At 45.1% G+C, this 21,195-nt stretch overlaps 1 protein-coding gene across 1 annotated transcript in view; it reads left to right on the forward strand.

Annotated features, from left to right (window-relative positions):
* Positions 1–21,195, forward strand: part of CSMD2 (CUB and Sushi multiple domains 2) — a 544,659-nt gene that overhangs the window by 276,772 nt on the left and 246,692 nt on the right. Inside the window, exons 8-10 of the mRNA XM_084652534.1 lie at positions 9,235–9,322; positions 10,514–10,638; positions 19,014–19,135. Coding sequence (XP_084508660.1) covers positions 9,235–9,322; positions 10,514–10,638; positions 19,014–19,135 — 335 coding nt within the window. The remainder of the gene's footprint in view (positions 1–9,234; positions 9,323–10,513; positions 10,639–19,013; positions 19,136–21,195) is intronic.

Below are 21,195 nucleotides of genomic sequence, written 5' to 3' on the forward strand. Positions count from 1 at the left end.
GGTGGGCATTGAGGGGGGATGTGGGGATGGGGATACATTTTGTTTTGGACACCTCAAAAGAGATGGGGGTCCTTATCTAGAGAAAAGCCTTGGCCTGGATTGGAATCATAATTTGCTCACACACAGGTATTCCAGACAAAGAATTTGTTTTCTTAATGGAAGGGGTGCAGGGCTTCCCCCATTTGACATGGTCAGGAGCGTTGGGTTTCCTCCACTCCCTAACTCTACCAGTTGTCATTGATCATTATGGTGATTCAGAAAACCTAGAGTAGCAAAATAATGATGAATCCAGGCACGGGCTAAGAATTGAATGTTGTGGTTGCCTGCTCAGCGATCCAGTGACAGTTGGTTCCGACTCTGGTTTCCATAATACAAGGCTACCCCCGCCAGTGGCCCTCTAGGTGGCCATCTCAGCAGAAGCGCTGAGAAATAAGTGGGAAATAGAGAGTTATGCAGGCTCGGCTCAGACTGTCCCCATCCAATGGATACGCGACTCGTCACCAGGGCTGTCAGTCCAGTGCCTTAGATGGTGCCAATTTTGCACAAGACACAGCTGCCCCCTGAAGCCATGGGAGGCAGAATTGCTTGCAAGCAGTTGATCTAAAAATACGTGTCAGAAACTATGACCCAAATTCCTTTCTGTTACCAGCTTGGAGTCTGCCACGGGCATTGGGTATTCAGCCCATTCAGGGTAAATCGCTCTCAACTCTGCCTTGCTCATCGCCTCAGACTTACTTGGTCTAGTACAGCCTGCTGCTGTTGCGCATTTGGTTTTAGCAAATTCTCAACTTCAGAAATGCTGACTCAAGAGGCTGTGGCACCAGGAAGTGTTGTTTATGGATTCTAAACCATTACAATCTCCTTACATGGTGGTTTCCCTTGCATACCTAACCATGTCTCTCCCACCTTCCCCTCATATATATAAGTAACTTATTAGAGACGGTAGTACAGTTGAAAAGGATGATTAAAGAACCACAGAGCTTGTTTTTTGTGCCACTACAATTTCACGTGGCTTGCTTCTCAGACGTTTCTAATAACATGTCTATATAAAGGCTAGTGCTAACCCCTTTCCTACAGGTAATATTTTCTGCTGTACATTGCACCTCTCCAATAATTCCACTTTACAGAAGCTTGTACCAAGGGATAAGGCAGACTACAGCTATGTTCTTAATATCCTGCAGGTCTTTCAGAGAATTGTTGCTTTGCTGAACCGTCGCCATGGATGGCTGCCAGTTTCCAACTGTCTAGATTAAAGCCTGCAAGTTTCACATGACCCACTGGAGGCAAAATGTATTTCACACCCTTAAGCATGTCTCTTGTGTGCCGAGAAATAAAAATGGGAAATAATTTTATCTACAAGTCCTGGTGCAAATTGTATTGCATTGAACGATGATGGAACATTTCAATGTGAAATTTTACATCGGCTACATATTGTCCACTTCCCCTAAAATGAATTGGACATCTTTCTTTTAAACATGCTTTTTAAAATTGCTTTGGAGAATAAGCAGAAGAAATGTAGCTTAAAGCTGAGCCTTCACTTAGGGGATTATGTTTTTGGAGTCGCGTTTCTGTCACTGATACTAATTGAGAGAGAAACTTCTTTCAATATCTGCAGCATTCCCGAAGCTGCGGAGTGGCATGGATATTGTGTACAATATGTGTATTTTGTTCTTATTTATCTGACACGGATAGCATCTTTTCTAGAGCATCTTTCCTTCCTCTGCTGCGTAAATACAAAAATAACAGAAGTAAGTTTCTCTGATCTGTCTGCAGGATATTCCTAAACTTTTGCTGCTGAATCTTATTGGAAAGAGGTGTGCGCAGTAAGGGCATTTTCCAACTTGCTTAGATCCGAATTAAAAGAATTTCAGAGGTGCTGAGCAGCACCTAGATTCTAGCCAAGTCAGCGGGAGCTGCTGGGTGTTCATCACTTGTGAAAAACAGCTCACTTAATTAGATGCTTAACTATCAATTTTAGAGTCTGGTTCTCCATTACCCTGTACCTTGTGCAGTCATTTACACCAGTGCGAAGTGCATGCCATACAAATGTACATCATCACCATTCTGGTTTGGGAGCATTCTACAGACGCATTGCACTGGCGTAAGTGACTGCAGAAGCACCAGAGCACCAGGCTCTGAATTTCTAGCGGTAGGCATCCAACGTTGAAAATAGAGGTTGAAGGGAGGAATACTCTAAATGTGTCTCTTGTAAATTACGAGTAAATTCAGTTTCTCATCAAAGTCTGAGATGGTTAGAAGCTGGAAACATTTGTGATGCTGGATTTCTGGATACTCTGGATTTCTGGATCCCTGGTGTTCAGAAGAGGTCTCTGGATCTGTGCATTTACTTTGATCTATTCTAGAGAGAGAGAGTGGAGGGCGGTGACGTGGGTTTGGAAGACCCTCCTGTTCTGGGGTAACCAGATATGGCGTGTAGCACATGGACACCTTTCCGCGTAAACACAGACTAAAATTGCAGGGTCCGTTTGGAGATTTGGAACAAAACAGACACGGATGGAAACCATCCAGACAGTGGTGTCTCCTTTCCATGAAGCCATGTCGGAGTCATGTGATGTGAGATCATATGTGGGTTGTGTGATCTTATCCTCTACCCTTATTTTTGTATGCTGATTTCAAAATCTGTATCTTAAGCATGATGCATGCTCCCTGCTGTAATGGAGGCCTTCTCTGAAGTCTACATGCTCGAGTCCCTGTGAACCCTCTGGCCCTGGAACCCTGATAGGAATGAGAGGGTGGGGGTCCCAGGAAAGTCATGAAGCTGAAAGTTTCCAGAACCTTGGTGGAAGTGGCCAGCACCTCACAATATCAAACCCTTGTGTCCCAAATCCTTCAAACCTACTAGCACCTGCATAGCTTGAAGCACGTGAAGAGTTCAATGCCTGATCTTGAACCACTGATTTCAGTGGGATCCACTCACATGCTTAAAGATACCTAAGTGCCGAAGTGCTTTCTTGGATTGGGACCACAGTAAGCATTTGCTTTGTTTTGCTAGAGTATGTTATCAGGGGATCATCTCTTTATATTTGAGAAGTAAATTCTTCACCCTGTTATTGGACAGAGGTTTGCATGGGAGTAACTGGAAGCAGAGTTTGCCTCTTAGGGTATTTCTGAGCTGAAAAAGAAGGGTATTCTTAATTTGGGTTAGTTAACTCGGGTTAAAATAGCAGTGAAGCCCCTGCAGCCCTGAAGCCCCCTTTGAACGCAGGCTACAAGCTCAAATCAAAGCCTGTCGAGGTGCATCTGCACAGCAGCTGGGAGACAAACTTGTGTGGGCAGGCTCATGCTTGCACCCTAAAAATAGCTGGGGCTGGAGCTCGGACTCTCAAGCCTAACTCCAGCCTGAATGGCAGAGTCTACCCAGCTATTTTCAGCATGCTAGCATGAGCCCTGCTGACGCACGTCCATCTACCTAGACTTGGATTCACGCTCCCAGCTGCAGTGTGGACATAGTTTAGAAGAGCCTGGGTTTGAACTCAGGCTAACCCAAGTTAAAAGCTGAGCTGCTTTGTCTTCACTGCTATTTTAACCCAAGTTAATTAAGCCAAGTTAAAAATACCCCCTTTTTTTCCCTGTAGTCGTACCCTTAGAAATCATCCAGCTTAATTTTAACCTCTTCAGAACATGATGGCTACTGAAATCCTATTTTTAAACAGAAGAGATTGCTTGCATCTCTTCTCTGCTTTCCTCGCACGGAGAAACTTTCGGGCGGGGCGGGGAGGGAGGGAGGTTGTACCTCTCTATTAAATACTTCTCTTTTATCTTGTAGCTCATATTAAACAATCCTAAATTCAATAGAAAGCTGCCCCCAGGAGAGGCATCAATGAAATTCCTTTATTAACATGAGGGAAAAAATTGAGGGATCATCCTCTTTAGCTCTTCTTTCAGTAGAAGGAGTAAATTACTTTGGCAAACAATGCAATCACAATTGGCTGCTTCTGAATAAGGGATGGAAAGAAATTAGAGTTGGCATAAGGAGAAGAAGAGGGAAGGAGGGGGAGAAGAACCCCCCCCCAACCCTTTAGGGAAGAAAACTCTCGAATCTGTAATTTATAAAGTCAACAGTTCATTAAGATCGAGGCTTATTGTTTCCCCAGTAACCTTGAAGAATTCATTGACAACGCCAGAGCCTGGAGCTCAGCTCAGTCAAACCTCTTGTAAAATGAAAGCAAATTGTCAGCATGGCAAATATGGATTTTAGCCTCGTGCAGGGTTAAATCAAGACATTTCTCTCTATTTAAAAATAAATAAATAACAGAAGAGGGAAGGTTTGTGCATGATAGTCAGAAGCAAGAGTTGTGGGTGAGCCATCCAATGCATCCTCTCCCCTCCTTCTCTATCACTCCCATGCTGACATTTATAATATTCCAACTACCACGACATCCGGGTGACTTTTCTCTCTTCCCCTGCTTCCTATTTTATCACCCCACCTGCTGGCTTATCTGTCCTTTACTATGTGAATAACATGCTAGCATACAGGGAAATAACCATTTCCAGTAGTCACAGATGTGATGGATAGTTGAGTGTTGCTCCTCTGATGCCTTGGGGTTATACGTGACTCTGTTTGGTGCCCCACTTCCTCGTATCAATTCCGATAGGCCGCTGGGTTCCAGTTGCACCATCATCTTGTATGGGGCTTAGTAAATTCCATGGAATGGCTTTTAAATCTGCTTGGGACAAGTAACTTTGGAGGATACGTGGATAATGTTGTTGTCTTTTTAGAGAGCTGAAAAGAAGAGGATGGGGTAGGGGGATACGTGTTGTCTGTGGTGTTGGAATCTGCTTTGCAAGATGCTTTGAGAACTCGAGTGCTTAAATGCTGACCCCGTCCCCAGTAAAAGTATTGGAAAGCACGTGGCACATACGTTGTGTGCATATCTGCACAACAGTGCATTTTTGGTCTTGGAAAAGGCATAGGAATGAAAAGAAATCTTAGTGTTTATCACCTTGAACACTTGTGATTTGTACACTGCAAATATGGTCAACACCCACTCTCTCTTCTCCCCCCCCACCCCCCGGGGCCATAGACCATTTCTTTTTCATTGTTGCAAAATCTCTGCACATGAAAGTTAGGCCCAGCATATTTGCCTTGAGGTGGGTAATTCATATCACATGGGTGCAGGGAGGCAAAATAGAGTTAAGAAACCCAAAGGAAAATGAAGTGACTTGATTGACCCACCCTACAGACCTCTCCTTTCCCACAAGTGATTTGTTATTTCCAGCACTTTCATCACCCCACTGGGTAGCACTGATGGATGAAGTTATTCCCACAAGTACCGCCTCCATCTTTAAAGAGCTGATGTCCTGCTCAAGAGTCGCTCTGGGAGGCAGATATTTGTTGCTGGTTTTGTTTTTTGTGAAAGTAATGCCTTTCCTAAAACATGCTCCCTTGTTCCTGGAGGACATTTTACCCTGACCTTTCTGTTTGTTTTGGCAGAGGCCTTTACTGCTGGAGCCCCATGTCCACCTTTCCTTGCTGCTAATTCCAAGGACACACAAAGCACTTTCACAGAATATCACAGGGTTAGAAGGGACCTCGGGAGGTTCTCTAGTCTAACCAGGACCAATCCCCAATCATCCAAATGTAATTTTTTTTTTTTTTGGCCCCAGCTCCCTAAATGGTCCCCTCAAGGATTGAAGGCCAATCCTTTAGCAGGCCAATGCTCAAACCACTCAGCTATCCCTCACCCCCTTCAGCAGAGGCACTCTCTGGCTTGAAATACAAAGTGGGCTCCTCTTTCACTTCTGCACAGTCAAAACAAGCATGCATGTGTTTAAAACCAGAGCACTAGCTGCTTATTTGCCCTTCTTGGCTATTTTTGAGCTGTGTTTGCCAAAGATATTTTCATAAGCAGGTGGACGCCTCGGGATTGTTCGACCCACAAAGATAATTAATAGCCAGGGATAATCTCTCAGGCTGCAAGATGATCCTGGATCACAGCTGCTAGAGGTTTCAGTGAGCTGAAATAAGGGGTATCCTAGGATAGTTTGTCAAAAAAGGGTGGTATAGTGGTTAGGACAGTAACTAGGGACTTGAGAGAGGGGTTCAAGTCCCTGTTCTGCTAAAAATGTAGAGAGATGGTGGGGATAAGTACTTGTACCTGGTGGTGTGGGCCTTGCCTAAGGGCCCCCAGACACCACTTGACCCTTCCTCTTGCCACTGTGTAATAACAGAGCTAATTTAGACACAATTCAGTGTCTTGTTACATGCTGCACTTTCAAGGTGCGCTGCATCGTAGCAGATCAGCAGCCCAGGAATGCATCCCGTTTAGCAGCACATGGTGCATTTAGTAGCCTGGTTTTCAGTATACCATAAGGATCACTTGCATGGTATTAAGACTGAAGGAGCACAGGTCTGGCTGGATTGCCCCTGTCTGAGCCACTGTGCTGGGTTGCAGTTTAATGCATCCCTCACTTGGCTTCAGGTCTCAGAGAAATTACCTTTGTCATTCAGCTGGTTTTCCAGGTTGCGTACACGTTCTATTCTAAAGCTTCTGCGCCCTGTTTCAGACTATCAGAGCTGTGCAAAATGTTTGCACCAAAATACAAAGTGCTTTCCTAAGTTCGGGGTTTGCTTAAGACTGAAATTCAGGCCAGTCGCCTTGATATATTTCTTGAAACTGGCAGACCCCTCCAGCAACTCTGGGCCCTCTTTATGATTTCAAATCCAAGTTACACCACATTCATTTCAATAGAAATCCAGGTAAAACATGGCGCTTTCATCTGTGTTTTGCTTTGAGGAGCTGTGTGTGTTTGAGCATGATGTTCAGAGGGGGAGTGGGGGACGGATGGTACAAATTCTCACATCTCATAACCAAAGGAAATATTTTCATAAATCTCTGCGAAGGAGAAACCACTGGGTATCTGGCAGCTCTGTTAACTCATGGAGGTGCCCATTCAGCAAACAGGGTTTTTTAATGGCTGCCTACATTATCAGATGATTGCTGTCTAATCTGACACTGTATTGCAAATATATATGGCACAATCTCCTTCTCTAAGGAGAAGTTCCCTCTCAACTTCTCCACACATTCGGAGTCCCCAGGATATATAAAAGGTGGCAGCAAATTTTGTTGTTATAAAGTGTAGCCAACAGGAAATAAAGCATTGACCACTATATTGTTGCTTGTGGCACCTTAGAGACTAACCAATTTATTAGAGCATAAGCTTTCGTGAGCTACAGCTCACTTCATCAGTTACTCTGATGTTACTCTGAAACCTATATTGTTGCTGTTTCTTTTGCTTGTTTCCCTGGCTGCTCTGGCATTCCTGAGCCTGTGTGTATGAATTAATCAGAGGGTTCTGAGGATGCCCCAGTACCCACAAGGTTGGAAAGATGCTTCTAAGAGAGATTGCTCGTAAAGCCGCGTCTTCCCTGTGAAACAGGGCACTTGGAGATGGCAGGACACCACATCTCCCCTTGTGGTTGCGTAGCTCCTGCAGTGTTTCAAAGGAGTTGGGTACGAAGCCCTGTACTAAGATTCTGGGGAGCTTCTGGGCCCTGAAGATAGGGAGGCAGATGCCATGTTGGGGTGAAGGGGGCAGTTTAGTGAAAGGATTGTGGCTGAGGCAGAAGGTAAAGTATCTGTTTTATATATATTTTAAATCCTTGTAGAGCAGCAGTGGCAAAGATGTCAGGATTAAGGAAAGGGAAGAGAAGGGCCTTGTTGTTCCTGCCTCTCAAAGAAGGTATGGCATTCAGATACTACGGGGATGAGCTGTATAGAAAATCCTTTAGAAAGAGAGATGTGTCTACCTCGGCATGCAGCTGAGGACCTCCACCCCACAAAGTCATGCTCCGGTAGCACTGGAACCAAAGGGGAAACCTGTATTTGCTCTAATATTAAGGCTTCCAGCATGTGTCAGCAGCAGCTCCTTGTAAGGCATTGGGATTGAAGCTTTGAACCCCTGGAAGCAGATGGCTCCTTCTATCCGTCTGAGAGCAGCAGCGTCCCCCGCTTGGCAAGCGCAGTACCTAACAACAAAGTGGCGTTTAACCGTACAGTGAAAAATTGCTAAATGCAGCTTTCTTGCCTTCAGCGTACTCAGTGGTGCGCAGGGCCATGTCTCCACAGACAGCGCATGTGCATCTATTGTTCCATAGTCACATTCCCACACCGCCACACCGTTTGCAGTGTGCGCAGTATCACGTGGCACTGATGCGGCGGGTACACACGTGCTGTGTGAAAGGCATGCTTTCCATCACATTGCCATCCACTCTTGAGTGCTCTGAAGGCCACTGCTCTAATTAAATAAATTCTGGCGTGTAACTGAGAGGATGGTTTGGCTTCCTTTCGTTTAGGCTGAGGCAGGAGGGAAGCATGCTCATTTATGTTTCATGCTTCATCACTTCAGCAGCATTGCGGAGAAATGCCACCTTTTCCCCCTGCATCTTTTCCTCTGCGACGTGAGAAAATTGAATCATCTAGATTTCAGCCACTCCATGACAAAACTGTCCCTTTTCTGATCTTCGTATACATGAAAAAAAATGTTTTGGTGGTTATCAAAATGTAAAGTTGAAATCAACATATTGCCAGAGCTCATTTCATCCTCGTTGGGAACCGTCTGTGGTTTATGCATTCTCTGCGTCTATGCTTGTTTGCGCCATTTGACAGATTTGCGGGGGGAAATGGGAAAGGGGTCAAACATACAGATGTGTTTATTCAGTGCTGATTATCTCTTTATAAATCTCTTGTTTATAAGCAGCTATATCAAGGTTGCTCCATAAAAGTTTTCATATTCAAACTTAATGACTTGCTTTAAAACTTCAGACTGGCTTTTATTTTGGGCAGTTTGTATCACACATCCACCTTTTATTGAGTTGCTTTCTTTCACCGGCACCAGTCAGGTGGCATTTTGATGGGCATTGGGAACACACCTTGTCATGCTGCAGGTGACCTTTTTAATAGCGGTCTTTGGGAACATTCTCTTTAATTGGTATAATTTTGAAAAATGCAAGACTTCTTTTACAATGGTGCTTCTGTAGTGTAACGAAGGGAAAGCCATGTTGCTCACTGGCATTGAGCAGAGAAACATGGTACATAAATTGAGCTGAAATGACTTCAGTTACACTTTTTTCCAAATTAAAACAAAAAGCTAATGCATTCCAACTAGCAATTACCCATTTTCTCTTCACATCCGCCTACCCCAACACAGTTGATGTAAGATGATGGTTTCCTGTGCTATTCTATCTCTGTATGTGCTGTTTTTGCTTTGTAGTAACTCAGGTTGGTGTGTCCCAGGGACATAATATGTGTCCAGACCCTGGGATTCCAGAGAGAGGCAAAAGGATAGGCAACGATTTTAGGTAAGAACCTTGTATGTGTTTCTTTTGCATGCAACAAAGCTACTGTTCATAACCATCATATGGGCTCTGTGTGTTCCATACTCGTTCTTTAGCGACCCACTGTACGCCTATAAATGGTTTGTGTCTGAAAATCTTGCAATGATAAGTGACACAGAAAAATTGTGTGTGTGTGTGTGTATATGTGATAATATGACAAGCAGAGATTATAATGAATCCCCCTCCTCAGGAATGTTTTCTCTTGTCAAAGTCAGCCTTGTAACCAAGGTTTTGCAATCAGGGTTCTTTGTAATTCATTTTTTTCCTTTTGGTTAAGTGCAGAAAGAAATGTTTTAAAACAAACAAACAAAAGGCCCTGTTTTACATTAGCATGAGTCACCACAGGGTTCTGTCCATAGGGGCTTCTGAGATGGCTTCCCAGAACACTGTGTCAACCCTTTGTCAATAAGCATATGTGCTGTTGGATAATTGTTCTCATCTAACGTTTAAAACAATGCCTTTGTCCTACTTTAGTAGCTGGCCTTCATGTGAAGTGTGCAGGAGTAAATCAGCCAGCTGTTAGCAATGACAGATTAGCAATAGTTAATCTTATTTCTCTGTCGATTGCTGTTCTGTTCACTAAAAATGACTAACCTGAAACCATCAAATTCCCCCTGAAATCCACAAAATGGATTTCTGAGCGAGGGAAGAAGAGGGGCTCCAAACAGAGTCCTTAAATACTATGGGCCAGATTCTCAGCTAGTGTAAATCAGCATCACTCCATTTTCGTGAATCGGGCTGCACTGGTTTATACCATCTGAGTCTCTGGCGCTAAAGCCACGGAATTAACAAGTGTTTCCAGTACTAGGTGATTTTTTTTCTTGTTTATTTTGTCATTTGTAAAAATGCTGAGCATGTAACGAATTAGGGTGCAAACCTAAGCTTCTGCATTGAGGAAATGTCTCCTGAAGTCCTGTTGAAAGCTCTGATCTCCTATTCGACTACAATTGCTTTAGGAAACGAGCTCCCAACACAAGCAAATGCATGAGAAAGGAGACTGACCTTTGCTCATCCCATCCTATGCCCTGGAAGCCAGAGAACTATTGTTATTCACATTATGGCGAATCACTGAGGCATCAAAGAAGGCAAAGGACAAAACTCTTGTTTTGGTAGTCTCTCCAATGCTAATTAGCTCCCTTTGGTTCTGTCTACTAGGTTAGGATCCAGCATCCAGTTCACCTGTAATGAAGGCTATGATTTACAGGGGTCCAAAAGCATCACCTGTAAGAAACTGAGTGACATGATCGCTGCCTGGAGTGACCAGAGGCCGGCGTGCAGAGGTGAGGGAGCATTAGGAGTTAACCTAGCTATGGTGATTGATGAAAAATCCAGCTTCTTAATCCTCCATTCTGTCCTTACATTTGTGTTTGATAAAGCCTTGGTCTTTCGACTTTCTCCTTTCCTCACATCGAAATTCTTTATCCACCCTCACGAGTGCTGTTGGTAGTGGCCTTTAAAGGGATGCTCTCATGTCGCTAAGACCCAAAGGAGCAGTGCCCTTTGTTGTGTATCTTTTGGCAAAGCCAATGCAACTCTTAGCTAGGGGGTCTTGAGGTCTCTTCGCTCTTTCCTTGTTTGGCTCACGGCTTGTTCACTCTGCAAAGAGAAACTGTTGCCCAGCAGAGAGGGCCCAGGAGTGGATGCAAGGACTCCTGGTTCCACTGTCTGGCTCCAGGGAAAGTTGGCAGCTCCCAGGGACAGCGAAAGCTCCCTAAAACTGGGGGGCCTTGGGCACCCAAACCATGGCCCCACCCCTTTCACGTCCCCTTCCCCCAAGGCCCTGGCCCCGTGCGCCTCCTCCACCCAGGAGCTTGCCCCCCACTCACTCCTCTTCGCTCCCTCCCCCCTTTGTCTCCCACTTTTAAAAGTGAAGGGGCCATGGCCCCCTGCCCCTCCCTGTCCCCCTGTTCCAGCACCCCGGACAGCTGCCCACCTGCCAAGTGGGGGTCATAGTGGCTACCTAGTTCATGCAGTGGCTGTTAGGCTTAATTATTTCAAGCATGTTAAGTGCAGTGAAATCTTTGGTTGCAAGGCATTAGGGGAGAGCAAAGTATTGTTGTTAAGGGGAGAAGCCAATGCCATCAGCTCAGCCCAATGGTGGATAACCCAGTTTGGTCCCAGAAGTTGGTCCCACTTTCCCAGGGGGTCACTATAAACAGCAAGTAAAAAAGAAATCGAAACGATGGAAGCTATGCACAGCCCCCTGATGGGTGTCGCTTTCAGGATAGAATCCCTGATACCTGGCCAGCCTAGCGCTGCTGAGGCTGGCCATGAACTGAGCAGTTAGTGCTGCCTCCATGGTACCGGGGTCACTCTAATTGCTTCCCTCCGGTGCCTGTGGTTTTCTCTATGGGAGCTTGTATCCTTAGAATGGTTTCCATCTAAGTTATCAGGTTCAGTGTTGATGGTGATGATGATAAAGACATCTTGTTCGGTCTCTAGCAGAAAAGAACTATCAGCGCAGAAGTGTGCACTGCGGGAGAAGGTCCCTGATCTTGCTCCCTCCCGCAGGCTATTTCCACAAGGTCTCATCAAAGACCCAGAATTCCCCCTGCCTCCCCTTTCATGGGAGCCTGTTGCAGAGAGACGACTAGGAAATGGCATTGTCTAAATATGTCCCCTCCTCATCGCTGGAAGAAATACAAGCTCAGGGCTTGATTTGCCATTGCATTGAGCCTGGTGCCACCATTTACACTAGTGCAAAGTGGAGACATACCACCAGCCAATCAGAACAGTTGTGTTTTGCATTCCCTTTGCATGGGTGCGAACGGCAGCAGGAGATGCCAGGCAGTGGCGAATCAGGCCCCCAAAGTCTGTAGCTAATACAGTTTAAGGTAGGATTAGCCCACTCTATGGGGAAAGTCTGGTGCAAGGGGGGAGGAGAGGGGTTAATGACAGCCCCTCATAGCCCAGTCATGAAGGGTCTCCTCAGAAGTGCTGAGCAAGCCCCACTGAAGATGGTAGAAGCTGAGCTTGCTCAGTGCCTAATAGGATTATGCCTTTGAGGTCAGCATTGTAAGCAGCTTTTGCCTTATGCTCTCACTTTTGCACTTTGCGGTGCAGTGATCACTATACACCCTGGCCCATTTCCCTGCTAGATGCTTAGTCGTGACTGAATTAAGTTATCTTTTCGCCCTCCACGTCCTTTTTATTATATATATAGTAGTTGGGATCAGGTGACAACCATGCAAAAATCACATGCCTGTCTCTGGTGTGACAGCAATAGATCAGTACTGCACTCAGAGCTGGAACATGGAAAGGATTTTCTGTGAAAAATATCTTTAAAAAAACGGAAAACTTTTTTCATTTTTTTTCAATGAAAAACTGAAAACCAGAAAAGAATTCTGCTTGTTTTTTTAGTTTGAAAATTGAGACATTTTTGTTGCGATACCAGAACATTTTCAAAGAAGCAAAATGTGTTCAGTTTGAAGAATAGCTCTGTTTTGTCAACAGTTTTCAACCAACTGTAATTTCAACGAACCTGCTAGTTTGCATGCTGCCATTTACTGGTGAGAATGGGAATGGCTCAACTGTGTTTCATAGGCCCTCTACTGCTGTATGTACTGAGATACCGCAGTGTTGGGTGTGTTATAAACATTTAGAGGACGTAAAGGCGAGTCTCCTTTAGCTCAAGAAGGTGGGTCTTGGACTTCTGGAGCAGGAGGATCCAAGTTCTATCCCCACTGTTCTGAATATGTTCTCAGTGTGCAGCATGTTGACAGCTGTGAAGTTGTAGGTGGGCACAAATTCGTTGCAATACCATTAACATGGCTGCAGATATTACATTTGTTAATTAGTACAATTTCTTAGAGAATGATTCCAAGTAAAGTCAACCCGATAGTGATCATTTAAGATTTAAACTATGCCTGGAAGGACATGAAAATGGCTTATTGATTTGCTGTCTTTAGTAGCTTCAGAAGAGTTAATAAATGATGACTTGTGCTTATATTATAGACTTGACTTTCATCCCAACGAGAATGTCCGGTATTTTGTCTGAACCACCAGCTACTGTACATGAGGCTCTTTCCTCCCATAACTGATAGCTCTATGCACGCTGCCCTTTACACTTTGCCGTTTCAAAAGTAATGGATGGTGCTGTAGTATCTTTGAAGGCTGTTTAATGCTCATAGGCTACAGAATTGCCCCCCTTTCACGTGAAGTAGTGTCAGCTGACTCACTGAATGTGATTGGATGAGTTCATCCAATGCTATTGCAGTGGGTAATGTATGCTTCCTGTACATTTGGGACAGAACCCATGGAGCTCACTGCTAAAACATAACGTTAGAGCCAAGAGTTTAGCAGCATTTTAAAAAGAATTAAGTATTTATATGAACAATAAAACATCCATAGTTACATTAGATAAAATACTGATAAGGGATATATAAACCTTCGTGTTTCAGGACATAAGGTAGCCACTATCTGGTACGAGACACTATTGGAAACGGAATACTGAGCTAGACAGACCATTGTTCAGATCCAGTTTGGCAATTTTGATGTGACTTGAGCCTTTGTCTCTAAAGGCACGTCTACACTGGAGTTAGAGGCGTAAATTCCAGCTCGAGGAGACGTACCCGCCCAGCTATGATTAAGCTAGCAAACTAAAAACAGCAGGATAGTTGCTCTGGAATGGGGTGGTTAGCCCATTTCATCACTCATGCAGCCGCAGCTACGCTACCCTTTTTAGCATGCTCGCTTAATGAGAGCTAGGGCAGGTAGGTCTGTACCTCCCACTCCAATGTAGACATACCCTAACAGGTGAGACTGGAAAATGGCCACACGCGGGGGAAGTTAGGATTTGGATCAGAGTCTTAACTTCATGATTCGGTCTTATTTTCAACAATAGAACAATGTCCCTGGGAAAAATGGACCCCAGTAATAAAGACTGTCCTGAAATTAGCGATGCCGTACATGCTGATGAACCAGCTCGTTGTCCTTCTGTGATCAGCCCCACAGTGTATTCATTCCAAACAGAGGCAAAGGAACATGAGGCTGCTTGCATTTTTAAGTAGTAGTCTTCGTTGTTGTTTCTTTTCCTGCATGGAAGCGAATGCCTCTAATATGTGTTATTGCTGGAGGATATTTGGTTGAACAGCAGGTCTCTGATGGGCAGTATTTTCCCAGCAATGCTCATAGATACTCCATTGTCTAACCATCAGCAAAATATTGACCGCTGTGCCTGGGGATGCTTAAGCAAGATGCATAACCTCTGTCCAGTTATCATTCCCTTTATGTACGTCAGCTCTTTTATAAGTATCCACTTTCTAGATTCAAACCGCCAGGGGACACCTTCAGCAGAGGTACGTGGCTGTGGTCTGTGCTGAGAGGCCTCTCTGGGCTGTGATGAAAAGAGCTGTTCCCATTGCTTAGTTCCGCATGCAGCGGCGCTAGGTCATTGGGGCTGGCCTCCAGGGACAGCTCCTCTGAGCTGCCCAAAGCGGGGCTAGCTCTTGGCCTTCGTAACCAACCGTCTGTTCTGTGGCGCTTTGGGACACGGGATGCGTGTTCAAAAGCTGCTGAAAGACCCTGCACCGGGGACTGGGCTCTGATCAAAAAGTACGAGTAGGTTGGTCAGATCAAAAGTGCAGAGTCCAAAGCTGCAGGTAGCTTAGGGTCTCAAAATAGTCCAGTGGGGCCATTACGATTCTAGCTCAGCCATTGTTAACAGCTCTGTTGCATGTGCATATTTTGTGGACACCCACACCCACGGGAGAGCTAGAGAGAGAGAGAGAGTGTGTGTGTGTGCACTAAGGATTCTTGATCACTGGAGGTGAATTTCACAGTGTTCGCAACCTCAAGCATTCAAAAATAAGTCAGGCCCCCAGATTTTTTTTTTAATTTGGTTCTTTTTATGTGCTTTCTCAGACTTTAGGGTGCATTCAGGTCATGCTTTCGTTCTTTTCTCTGCAACTATAACAGCTAGACACGTTTTTGTTTTTTTTTTCCCCAATGAAAGCTGAGATTTTCATGCAATCTCTTCATCCTAGCAGCTGGGGCTTTTATTTCAGGAAACTTGTGATAAATTCTTGAAAGTTGCCTTCACTGAATTTTCACCCCTCTGAAGAGGGACCTGCACAAAGCCTGTCCGTCAGTTACATCCCACTGAATCCTACCTGAAGGATTCAGTGGGATGTTAAGTGGTTCGTAAACTGTGTGCTGAGCTCCTGCTGCAATGGACAGAGGAGAGGTTTTTCACCACAGCGCTAACTTCTCACCTTTATGTCACTCTCCCTCAATTCCCATCCAGTCCTCCCACAATAACTGGGCTTCACCCAGGCCCTGCTTAATATGGTTCACATTGCAAGCCCTTCTATATTACAGCTTCAATGGAGATATGAACTTCTGGGACAGGTATGCGAATCTGGGACAATGCAGATCCTAAAGCTCAGAACAAGTGCATGAGAGCTGGTGTCAAGGCATTCTTAGCTGAACTTTCAGTGGAAACTCAATGAACCCAGAGCCTGATCCATCTCTTATGGAACAGTGCAAATGCTTTGTTTGGTAAATCTTTTCCAGCCACAACCTGAATGACATTCACAGCATCAACCACTCCCCACTTCCCTACCCTTATTGAAATACAGAAAACCCGATCTTCCTACCCTTAGCAGACTTGTCTGTAACCTGAAAAGGAAGAGGAGCCAGAGACGCTATGAAGTTAAAGCACAGAACTCTTAATGCACGATAGCAGGGTCCTCATAGCTGCTTAGTGCCCTGCAAGTAGAGTGCAATAGAGTTATACCCTGGCTTGCTGTTGTGTGCTAAAAGGCTGTGTGGACAAGCCCGTAGTTGTAGTATACGCAGGGGCTTTAGAACAAAACAGTCATACTAGGTCAGACCAATGGTCCATCTAGCCCAGTATCCTGTCTCCGATAGTGGCTAGTACCAGAGCTTCAGAGAGAGTGTACAGAACAGGAAAGTTGGAGTGATCTGCCCTTCTTTTCCCCTCCCAGCATCTGGTAATCAAAAGCGTGTTAAACAAAAGCCAGTGATCCTGCTCATTATGACTTATGGCTTTCACTAGGCAATGAGCAAGAAGCCAGCAACTGGCAAAATTTGGCTGTCCCTGTAACCCAGCACCAGGGAACGTGTGAACGGAGTTTTACTTAAGAGGACAACACATACGGATGCACATCTAGGTCTTGGCTGTTTTGGTTACGTTTTCTTTTTAACCAGCATGTATAATTGTGATGTTTGTAATGCTAATAATGAACAACTTGTAATACTTTTAATTAAATCCCTCTGAAGCCCTTAAAGTCATGAACTGTTATTTGTTCAGTTCTGCTTTTTTCCCACCTTTAATTTCCTCTGCAGATTTTTGCAAGGCTGTAGAATACCACCTGATTCTTTGAAACAAGTACAGAATAAACTGAATCAGTGTAAGAGGATATTTGGCATAAATATTCAACACTATAAAGCAAATTTACAGCGTCCTCTCATCTGAGATAAGAAAGAATTTGCCTGTGTTATTATGACTCTGTGAATCATCTTGATTTTTTTTTGTTCCTACCTCCGGTTTTTTTTATATGGTTTTGTTTTGGTTTGTTGCTTTTTATTCCGGTTCCAAACCATTTTTAGCATTGTTGCTGTTTTTATATTTTTAGGTTTTAAATGACAAACTCCTTTGAAATGCAAAGGTCATTCTGAGCCAACCCTATCTCACTGCAGTGTAACAGGAGGCCACTTTGTATCTAACTCCTGATGGTCCAGCTGTACGATGGGGATAACACCACTCCTTGTTTCAGAGGGGTGTTGTGAGGATAAATCAATTAAAGATTGTGAGGTGCTCAGATACAATGGTGGTGAGGCCAGATCAATTTGTAGATGGATCTTCTCAGCTCCTCTACAAATGACTCCTCAGTTCTGCTCCATTTCATCCATGCTGCCTATGAAGTCCAAAGGCCCGTGTGAAATTTCCTATGCTTTGCCCGTGTGTATGAGCAAACAGAACCTACCCTTGGCTAGGGAAACCCTTGGAGTTACTCAGGGCCTGATCCGAACCTGATTGCAGTCAATGGAAAGACTCCCATTGACTTTGGTGGGCCCAGAGAGCTCCCACTTCGGACCTGACCACCATATCCTTGCATAACTATTTACTGGCTTCTCCACTATCTAAATGGTGCCCCCTACTGGTGACGCCTTCCTGCTGACGGCAACCAGCATGATCCCTTCCAACTTCATGGGCCATAGCCATGGAGCCTGTTGATTAGGTCCAGTCTACCAGTGCTTACACCCAAAGGTGTTTCCCTCCTCGTTTCCACTTATCAGTCACAAGGGAGCGGCCTCCGGGCAGGCTGGTACAAAGGGTGCCCGTCGATCTCACGTTAACAAGATACAGTATTCATATCAGGAGACTGACCACTATGGGGCTCATTTGGAATAAGAGAGGAGCCTTGTTGTGAACCTGTTCCATTAACAGGAGGCCCGTTTGTCCCCATCAGTGGCAGGATGCAGCATTGCAGTGTCAAATCACTGACCGGGGAGCCACAGGGAAGAAATGGGAGGGTGAGACTTGGATCAGGAAGCAGAATGCCCCCAAATATATGTCAGCGTGAAATGATACAGCTCAGGTGAAGTAGGAGGGACCTCCTTTATTTTACACCGCTTCATGGATATTTCACTTGCTGCAGCCCCCAGTTTTATGGCCTTCGGGTTGTAAGTTACGCCCTTTAACACCACCATTTACAGGAAATTTGGCCCCGAGTTGGTTGCTCTGGGCTTAGACTCTGGGTAACTGTACTAAAAGGGCAACAGTTTAGCTCAGGAATGGGGTGTTGTTTGTTTGAGCTTTTCATATGGCGTAGCCCTTAATCAGCAGCTCTGTGTAGCTGTATTTGTTCTGTCTAGCGATGGACCCAAGGCAGAACCTTTATATGAACGCAGGCACATGCATGCACGCCAACCCGCTCACACAGAACACGCACACACGCAGCCCCTTCGGACATCAGGGAGGTCCAGTTCCCGGATCTGATGTGTGTGGGCCAGGCCCACTTGACATTCAGCTCAACAGCAAACGCCGATACAGAGCCATGACTCTGCACTTCACGGTTGCCAGTGGAGAGGGAGATGGGGGCTGGTTCTGACAAAAGGACTCCATGGGCCTTTTCCTTTCTTTTACCCTTATGCACTTTCCCAACTCTGCTTCACTTATGCTGTTGTTAAGATGCTAAGCAGAGCTGCCAGCCCGTGGAGAAACTGGACTTAACTCAGCCTCTCCTCATTAACCGTTTGCTGTGTTGGTCTTTGCTCAGGCTGTCAAAAGGAGCATGGAGAAAGGAAAACAGGGCCCGCCTGGCCCAGTGGAAAGAAGCAGTGCTTCCTAGTTGGATTCTGCAGCGTGTGTTGCAGTACCCTTCGTGAACCAGGGCTTACAGAAGCCCCTGTGCGGTGGCCTTAGGTGTTGAATCAGTCTGAGCCACAGGGCCTGTCTCTGTTCAGCAGCCTTAATCAAGAATCCCCTTTCTGATCATCACAGTGGTGTCCTGTGTCTTCTGTTCTACAAGGGGCGCAACAGCCCCTACCTGCTGAAGACAACGTGAAGCGGTTTGTTTCCCTCCTGATTTTATGCAAGCACTCTCTCCCCTCCCTAAATAAGGAGCCAAATGTACATCCCAAGGCTGATGAACCTCCCCCAGACACTGTCTTATTTTCTTCTTCACAGCCAGGATGTGCGATACATATCTCCGGGGCCCCAGCGGAGTGATAACCTCTCCCAACTACCCTGTACAGTATGATAACAATGCTTACTGCGTGTGGGTGATCACCGCCCTCAATCCAGCCAAGGTAGGTCTCTGAGAGATGTCTCCATCTTAGTATCTTTAGTCCCTTTTTTTTTTTTTTTTTTGAGTCACCGTTCATCTTTCTTTCTCTCTCTTTCAAAGCTGCTCAGGTTTTTGGTGCTGCTGTTTCCACCTACCACGTGTGTCTCAACTACTTAGGGAGGCTGTGACACGTCGCCTACCTCCCGTTTAAAATATCTTTCTTTAAGGGATGTAATTAAAAGTCAATGTAATTATTTTTAATCAAAGCCTGTTCGATATCTCGGTGTGAATGGTGCTGAAATGCCAAACAGCTTAGCAAAGCATTTCATTAAAACTGGCTTTCAGTTAGGGCATGGAACGTCCGTGCCGCGAATGCTGATGTTCCCTGATCTTAACTGATACCAGGCCCCCAGCCAACTGGGATTTACTGTCTAAAGGGTAGAAGGCGAGCCAGAGAGGAGGAGGAACTGGCTCTCTCCACTGCTAATACTGGCCAGTCCTTCCTGTGCTTTGGGGTTTGAAGCAGGGAAAGAAAACACTGCGTTTTCTCTGCCATTCCCCACTTGCCATGTGCTGGGGGAGAGTTTTAGATGGCTGCCTTTGCACCCCAACCCAGTGAGGCTTGATAACACAGAGAGTTCCAGGCTATAATGCTTTAGCCTTGCTTTGGGTCCACAAGGTACTGGAGAACTGTGGAGAGTTCCCCAAACTTCGAGAGGCTCTGTTAAACAGGCTAGAATGTACTGCTAAAGTCCTGAATTCCCAAAGAAGAACATTCAGGTGTCTCTCTCATTTTGTTTCTTTCTCAGTCTTTTCCTTTTTCTTTCTTTCCCTCCTAAATTCTCCAAAATCTTCCCTGGCTGATTTTTCTCTGCATTTTCCCCTTAGCCCTCATCATGCCCACTTGTGACAGCTTTTGCTGGTTGATCTGTTTGGTCACTTGACAAATATGAACAAGTTGCAAGAGGGCTTTTGAAATAATCTTAAAAGTAAGAATAATCCACCTCCGTTCAGAGCTGTTTGGGGCAAAGTGTGGCGTACATTATGTTTTCATTGTTTTTGTTTAATTTGTTCCATAGTAAATGTCTTGTGAATTAATTTTTTATCAACTGAAGATTTAAAAACAGATTTCAGGCCAACAAAAATGCGGTGTCATTAATTCCTAAACCTTTTGGCTCTAAACAAAAGGGAAGTAGAACTAGCCGGGTCTAACCATGTGATTGCAACTGATATTTCCAGTAAACTAGCAGGATTTTTAGAAGCCAATTGGAGCCACAGGGGTTCAGCATCTCTGAAAATCAGGCCTAAGCATGGGTTAAACGTCTCCCTGAACCCAAATCTCTCTCTTCTCCCATCCCTTTGAACCGTGGCAGGGCCAGCCATGTCTGTGCAATGTTCCATGTGTTGGCTGTGGGATCTCAGTCTTGGAGCTGGTGACATGAGAATATAGAAGGGGTGATGTGAATGAGGAGAAAAGATCTAAAGTGAAGCCAGGCTTGACTTCTGAACAGCTTAGCTGGCGATCAGCAGGTACAAAGGGCACAGTTGAAAAGCTGCCAGTACCAGTGACCAACTAGTGCTGGTGGTTTTTTCTCCCGGGGTCTGAGGGTTGTGCTTTCTCAATGAACATAGTGTAAACCTGTGTGCAAGTCCTTCCATGCACCTGCCACACTGCTGCACCCTGTGCGACACATGCCAGGTGCAACGCACAAGAAGTGCCATCCGGGGTGTCTGAATCGGAAGGGAGGATGTTCCAGTGGAACATTAATGCTTTAAAAGACTGCAGCTTGGAAGCTATTGCCGAGGTGCAGCAGAGGGATTAGATACAGCTTGTGTGAGTGACAAATAACATCATGCATTAGGCTGTATAATGTGCACTCCGGAGTAGGTTTTTGGACACAAGGACTTTGGGGCCATAGTAGAAATTGCTGGAGAAGAGGAGAGAAGCGATGTATTTCCTGCATTTTTCTTAATTATTTTTCTGCATCTTTTTTGTATAAAAAAAGAAAATGGACCCAAAATTTTGGTAAATAAAATTTTCAGAAAACAGTTCTCTTTGTTCTGGGGCTTGGATAGGAAGTT

Source organism: Lepidochelys olivacea, assembly GCF_965140295.1.
Source record: "Lepidochelys olivacea isolate rLepOli2 genome assembly, chromosome: 19".
NCBI lineage: Eukaryota > Metazoa > Chordata > Testudines > Cheloniidae > Lepidochelys > Lepidochelys olivacea.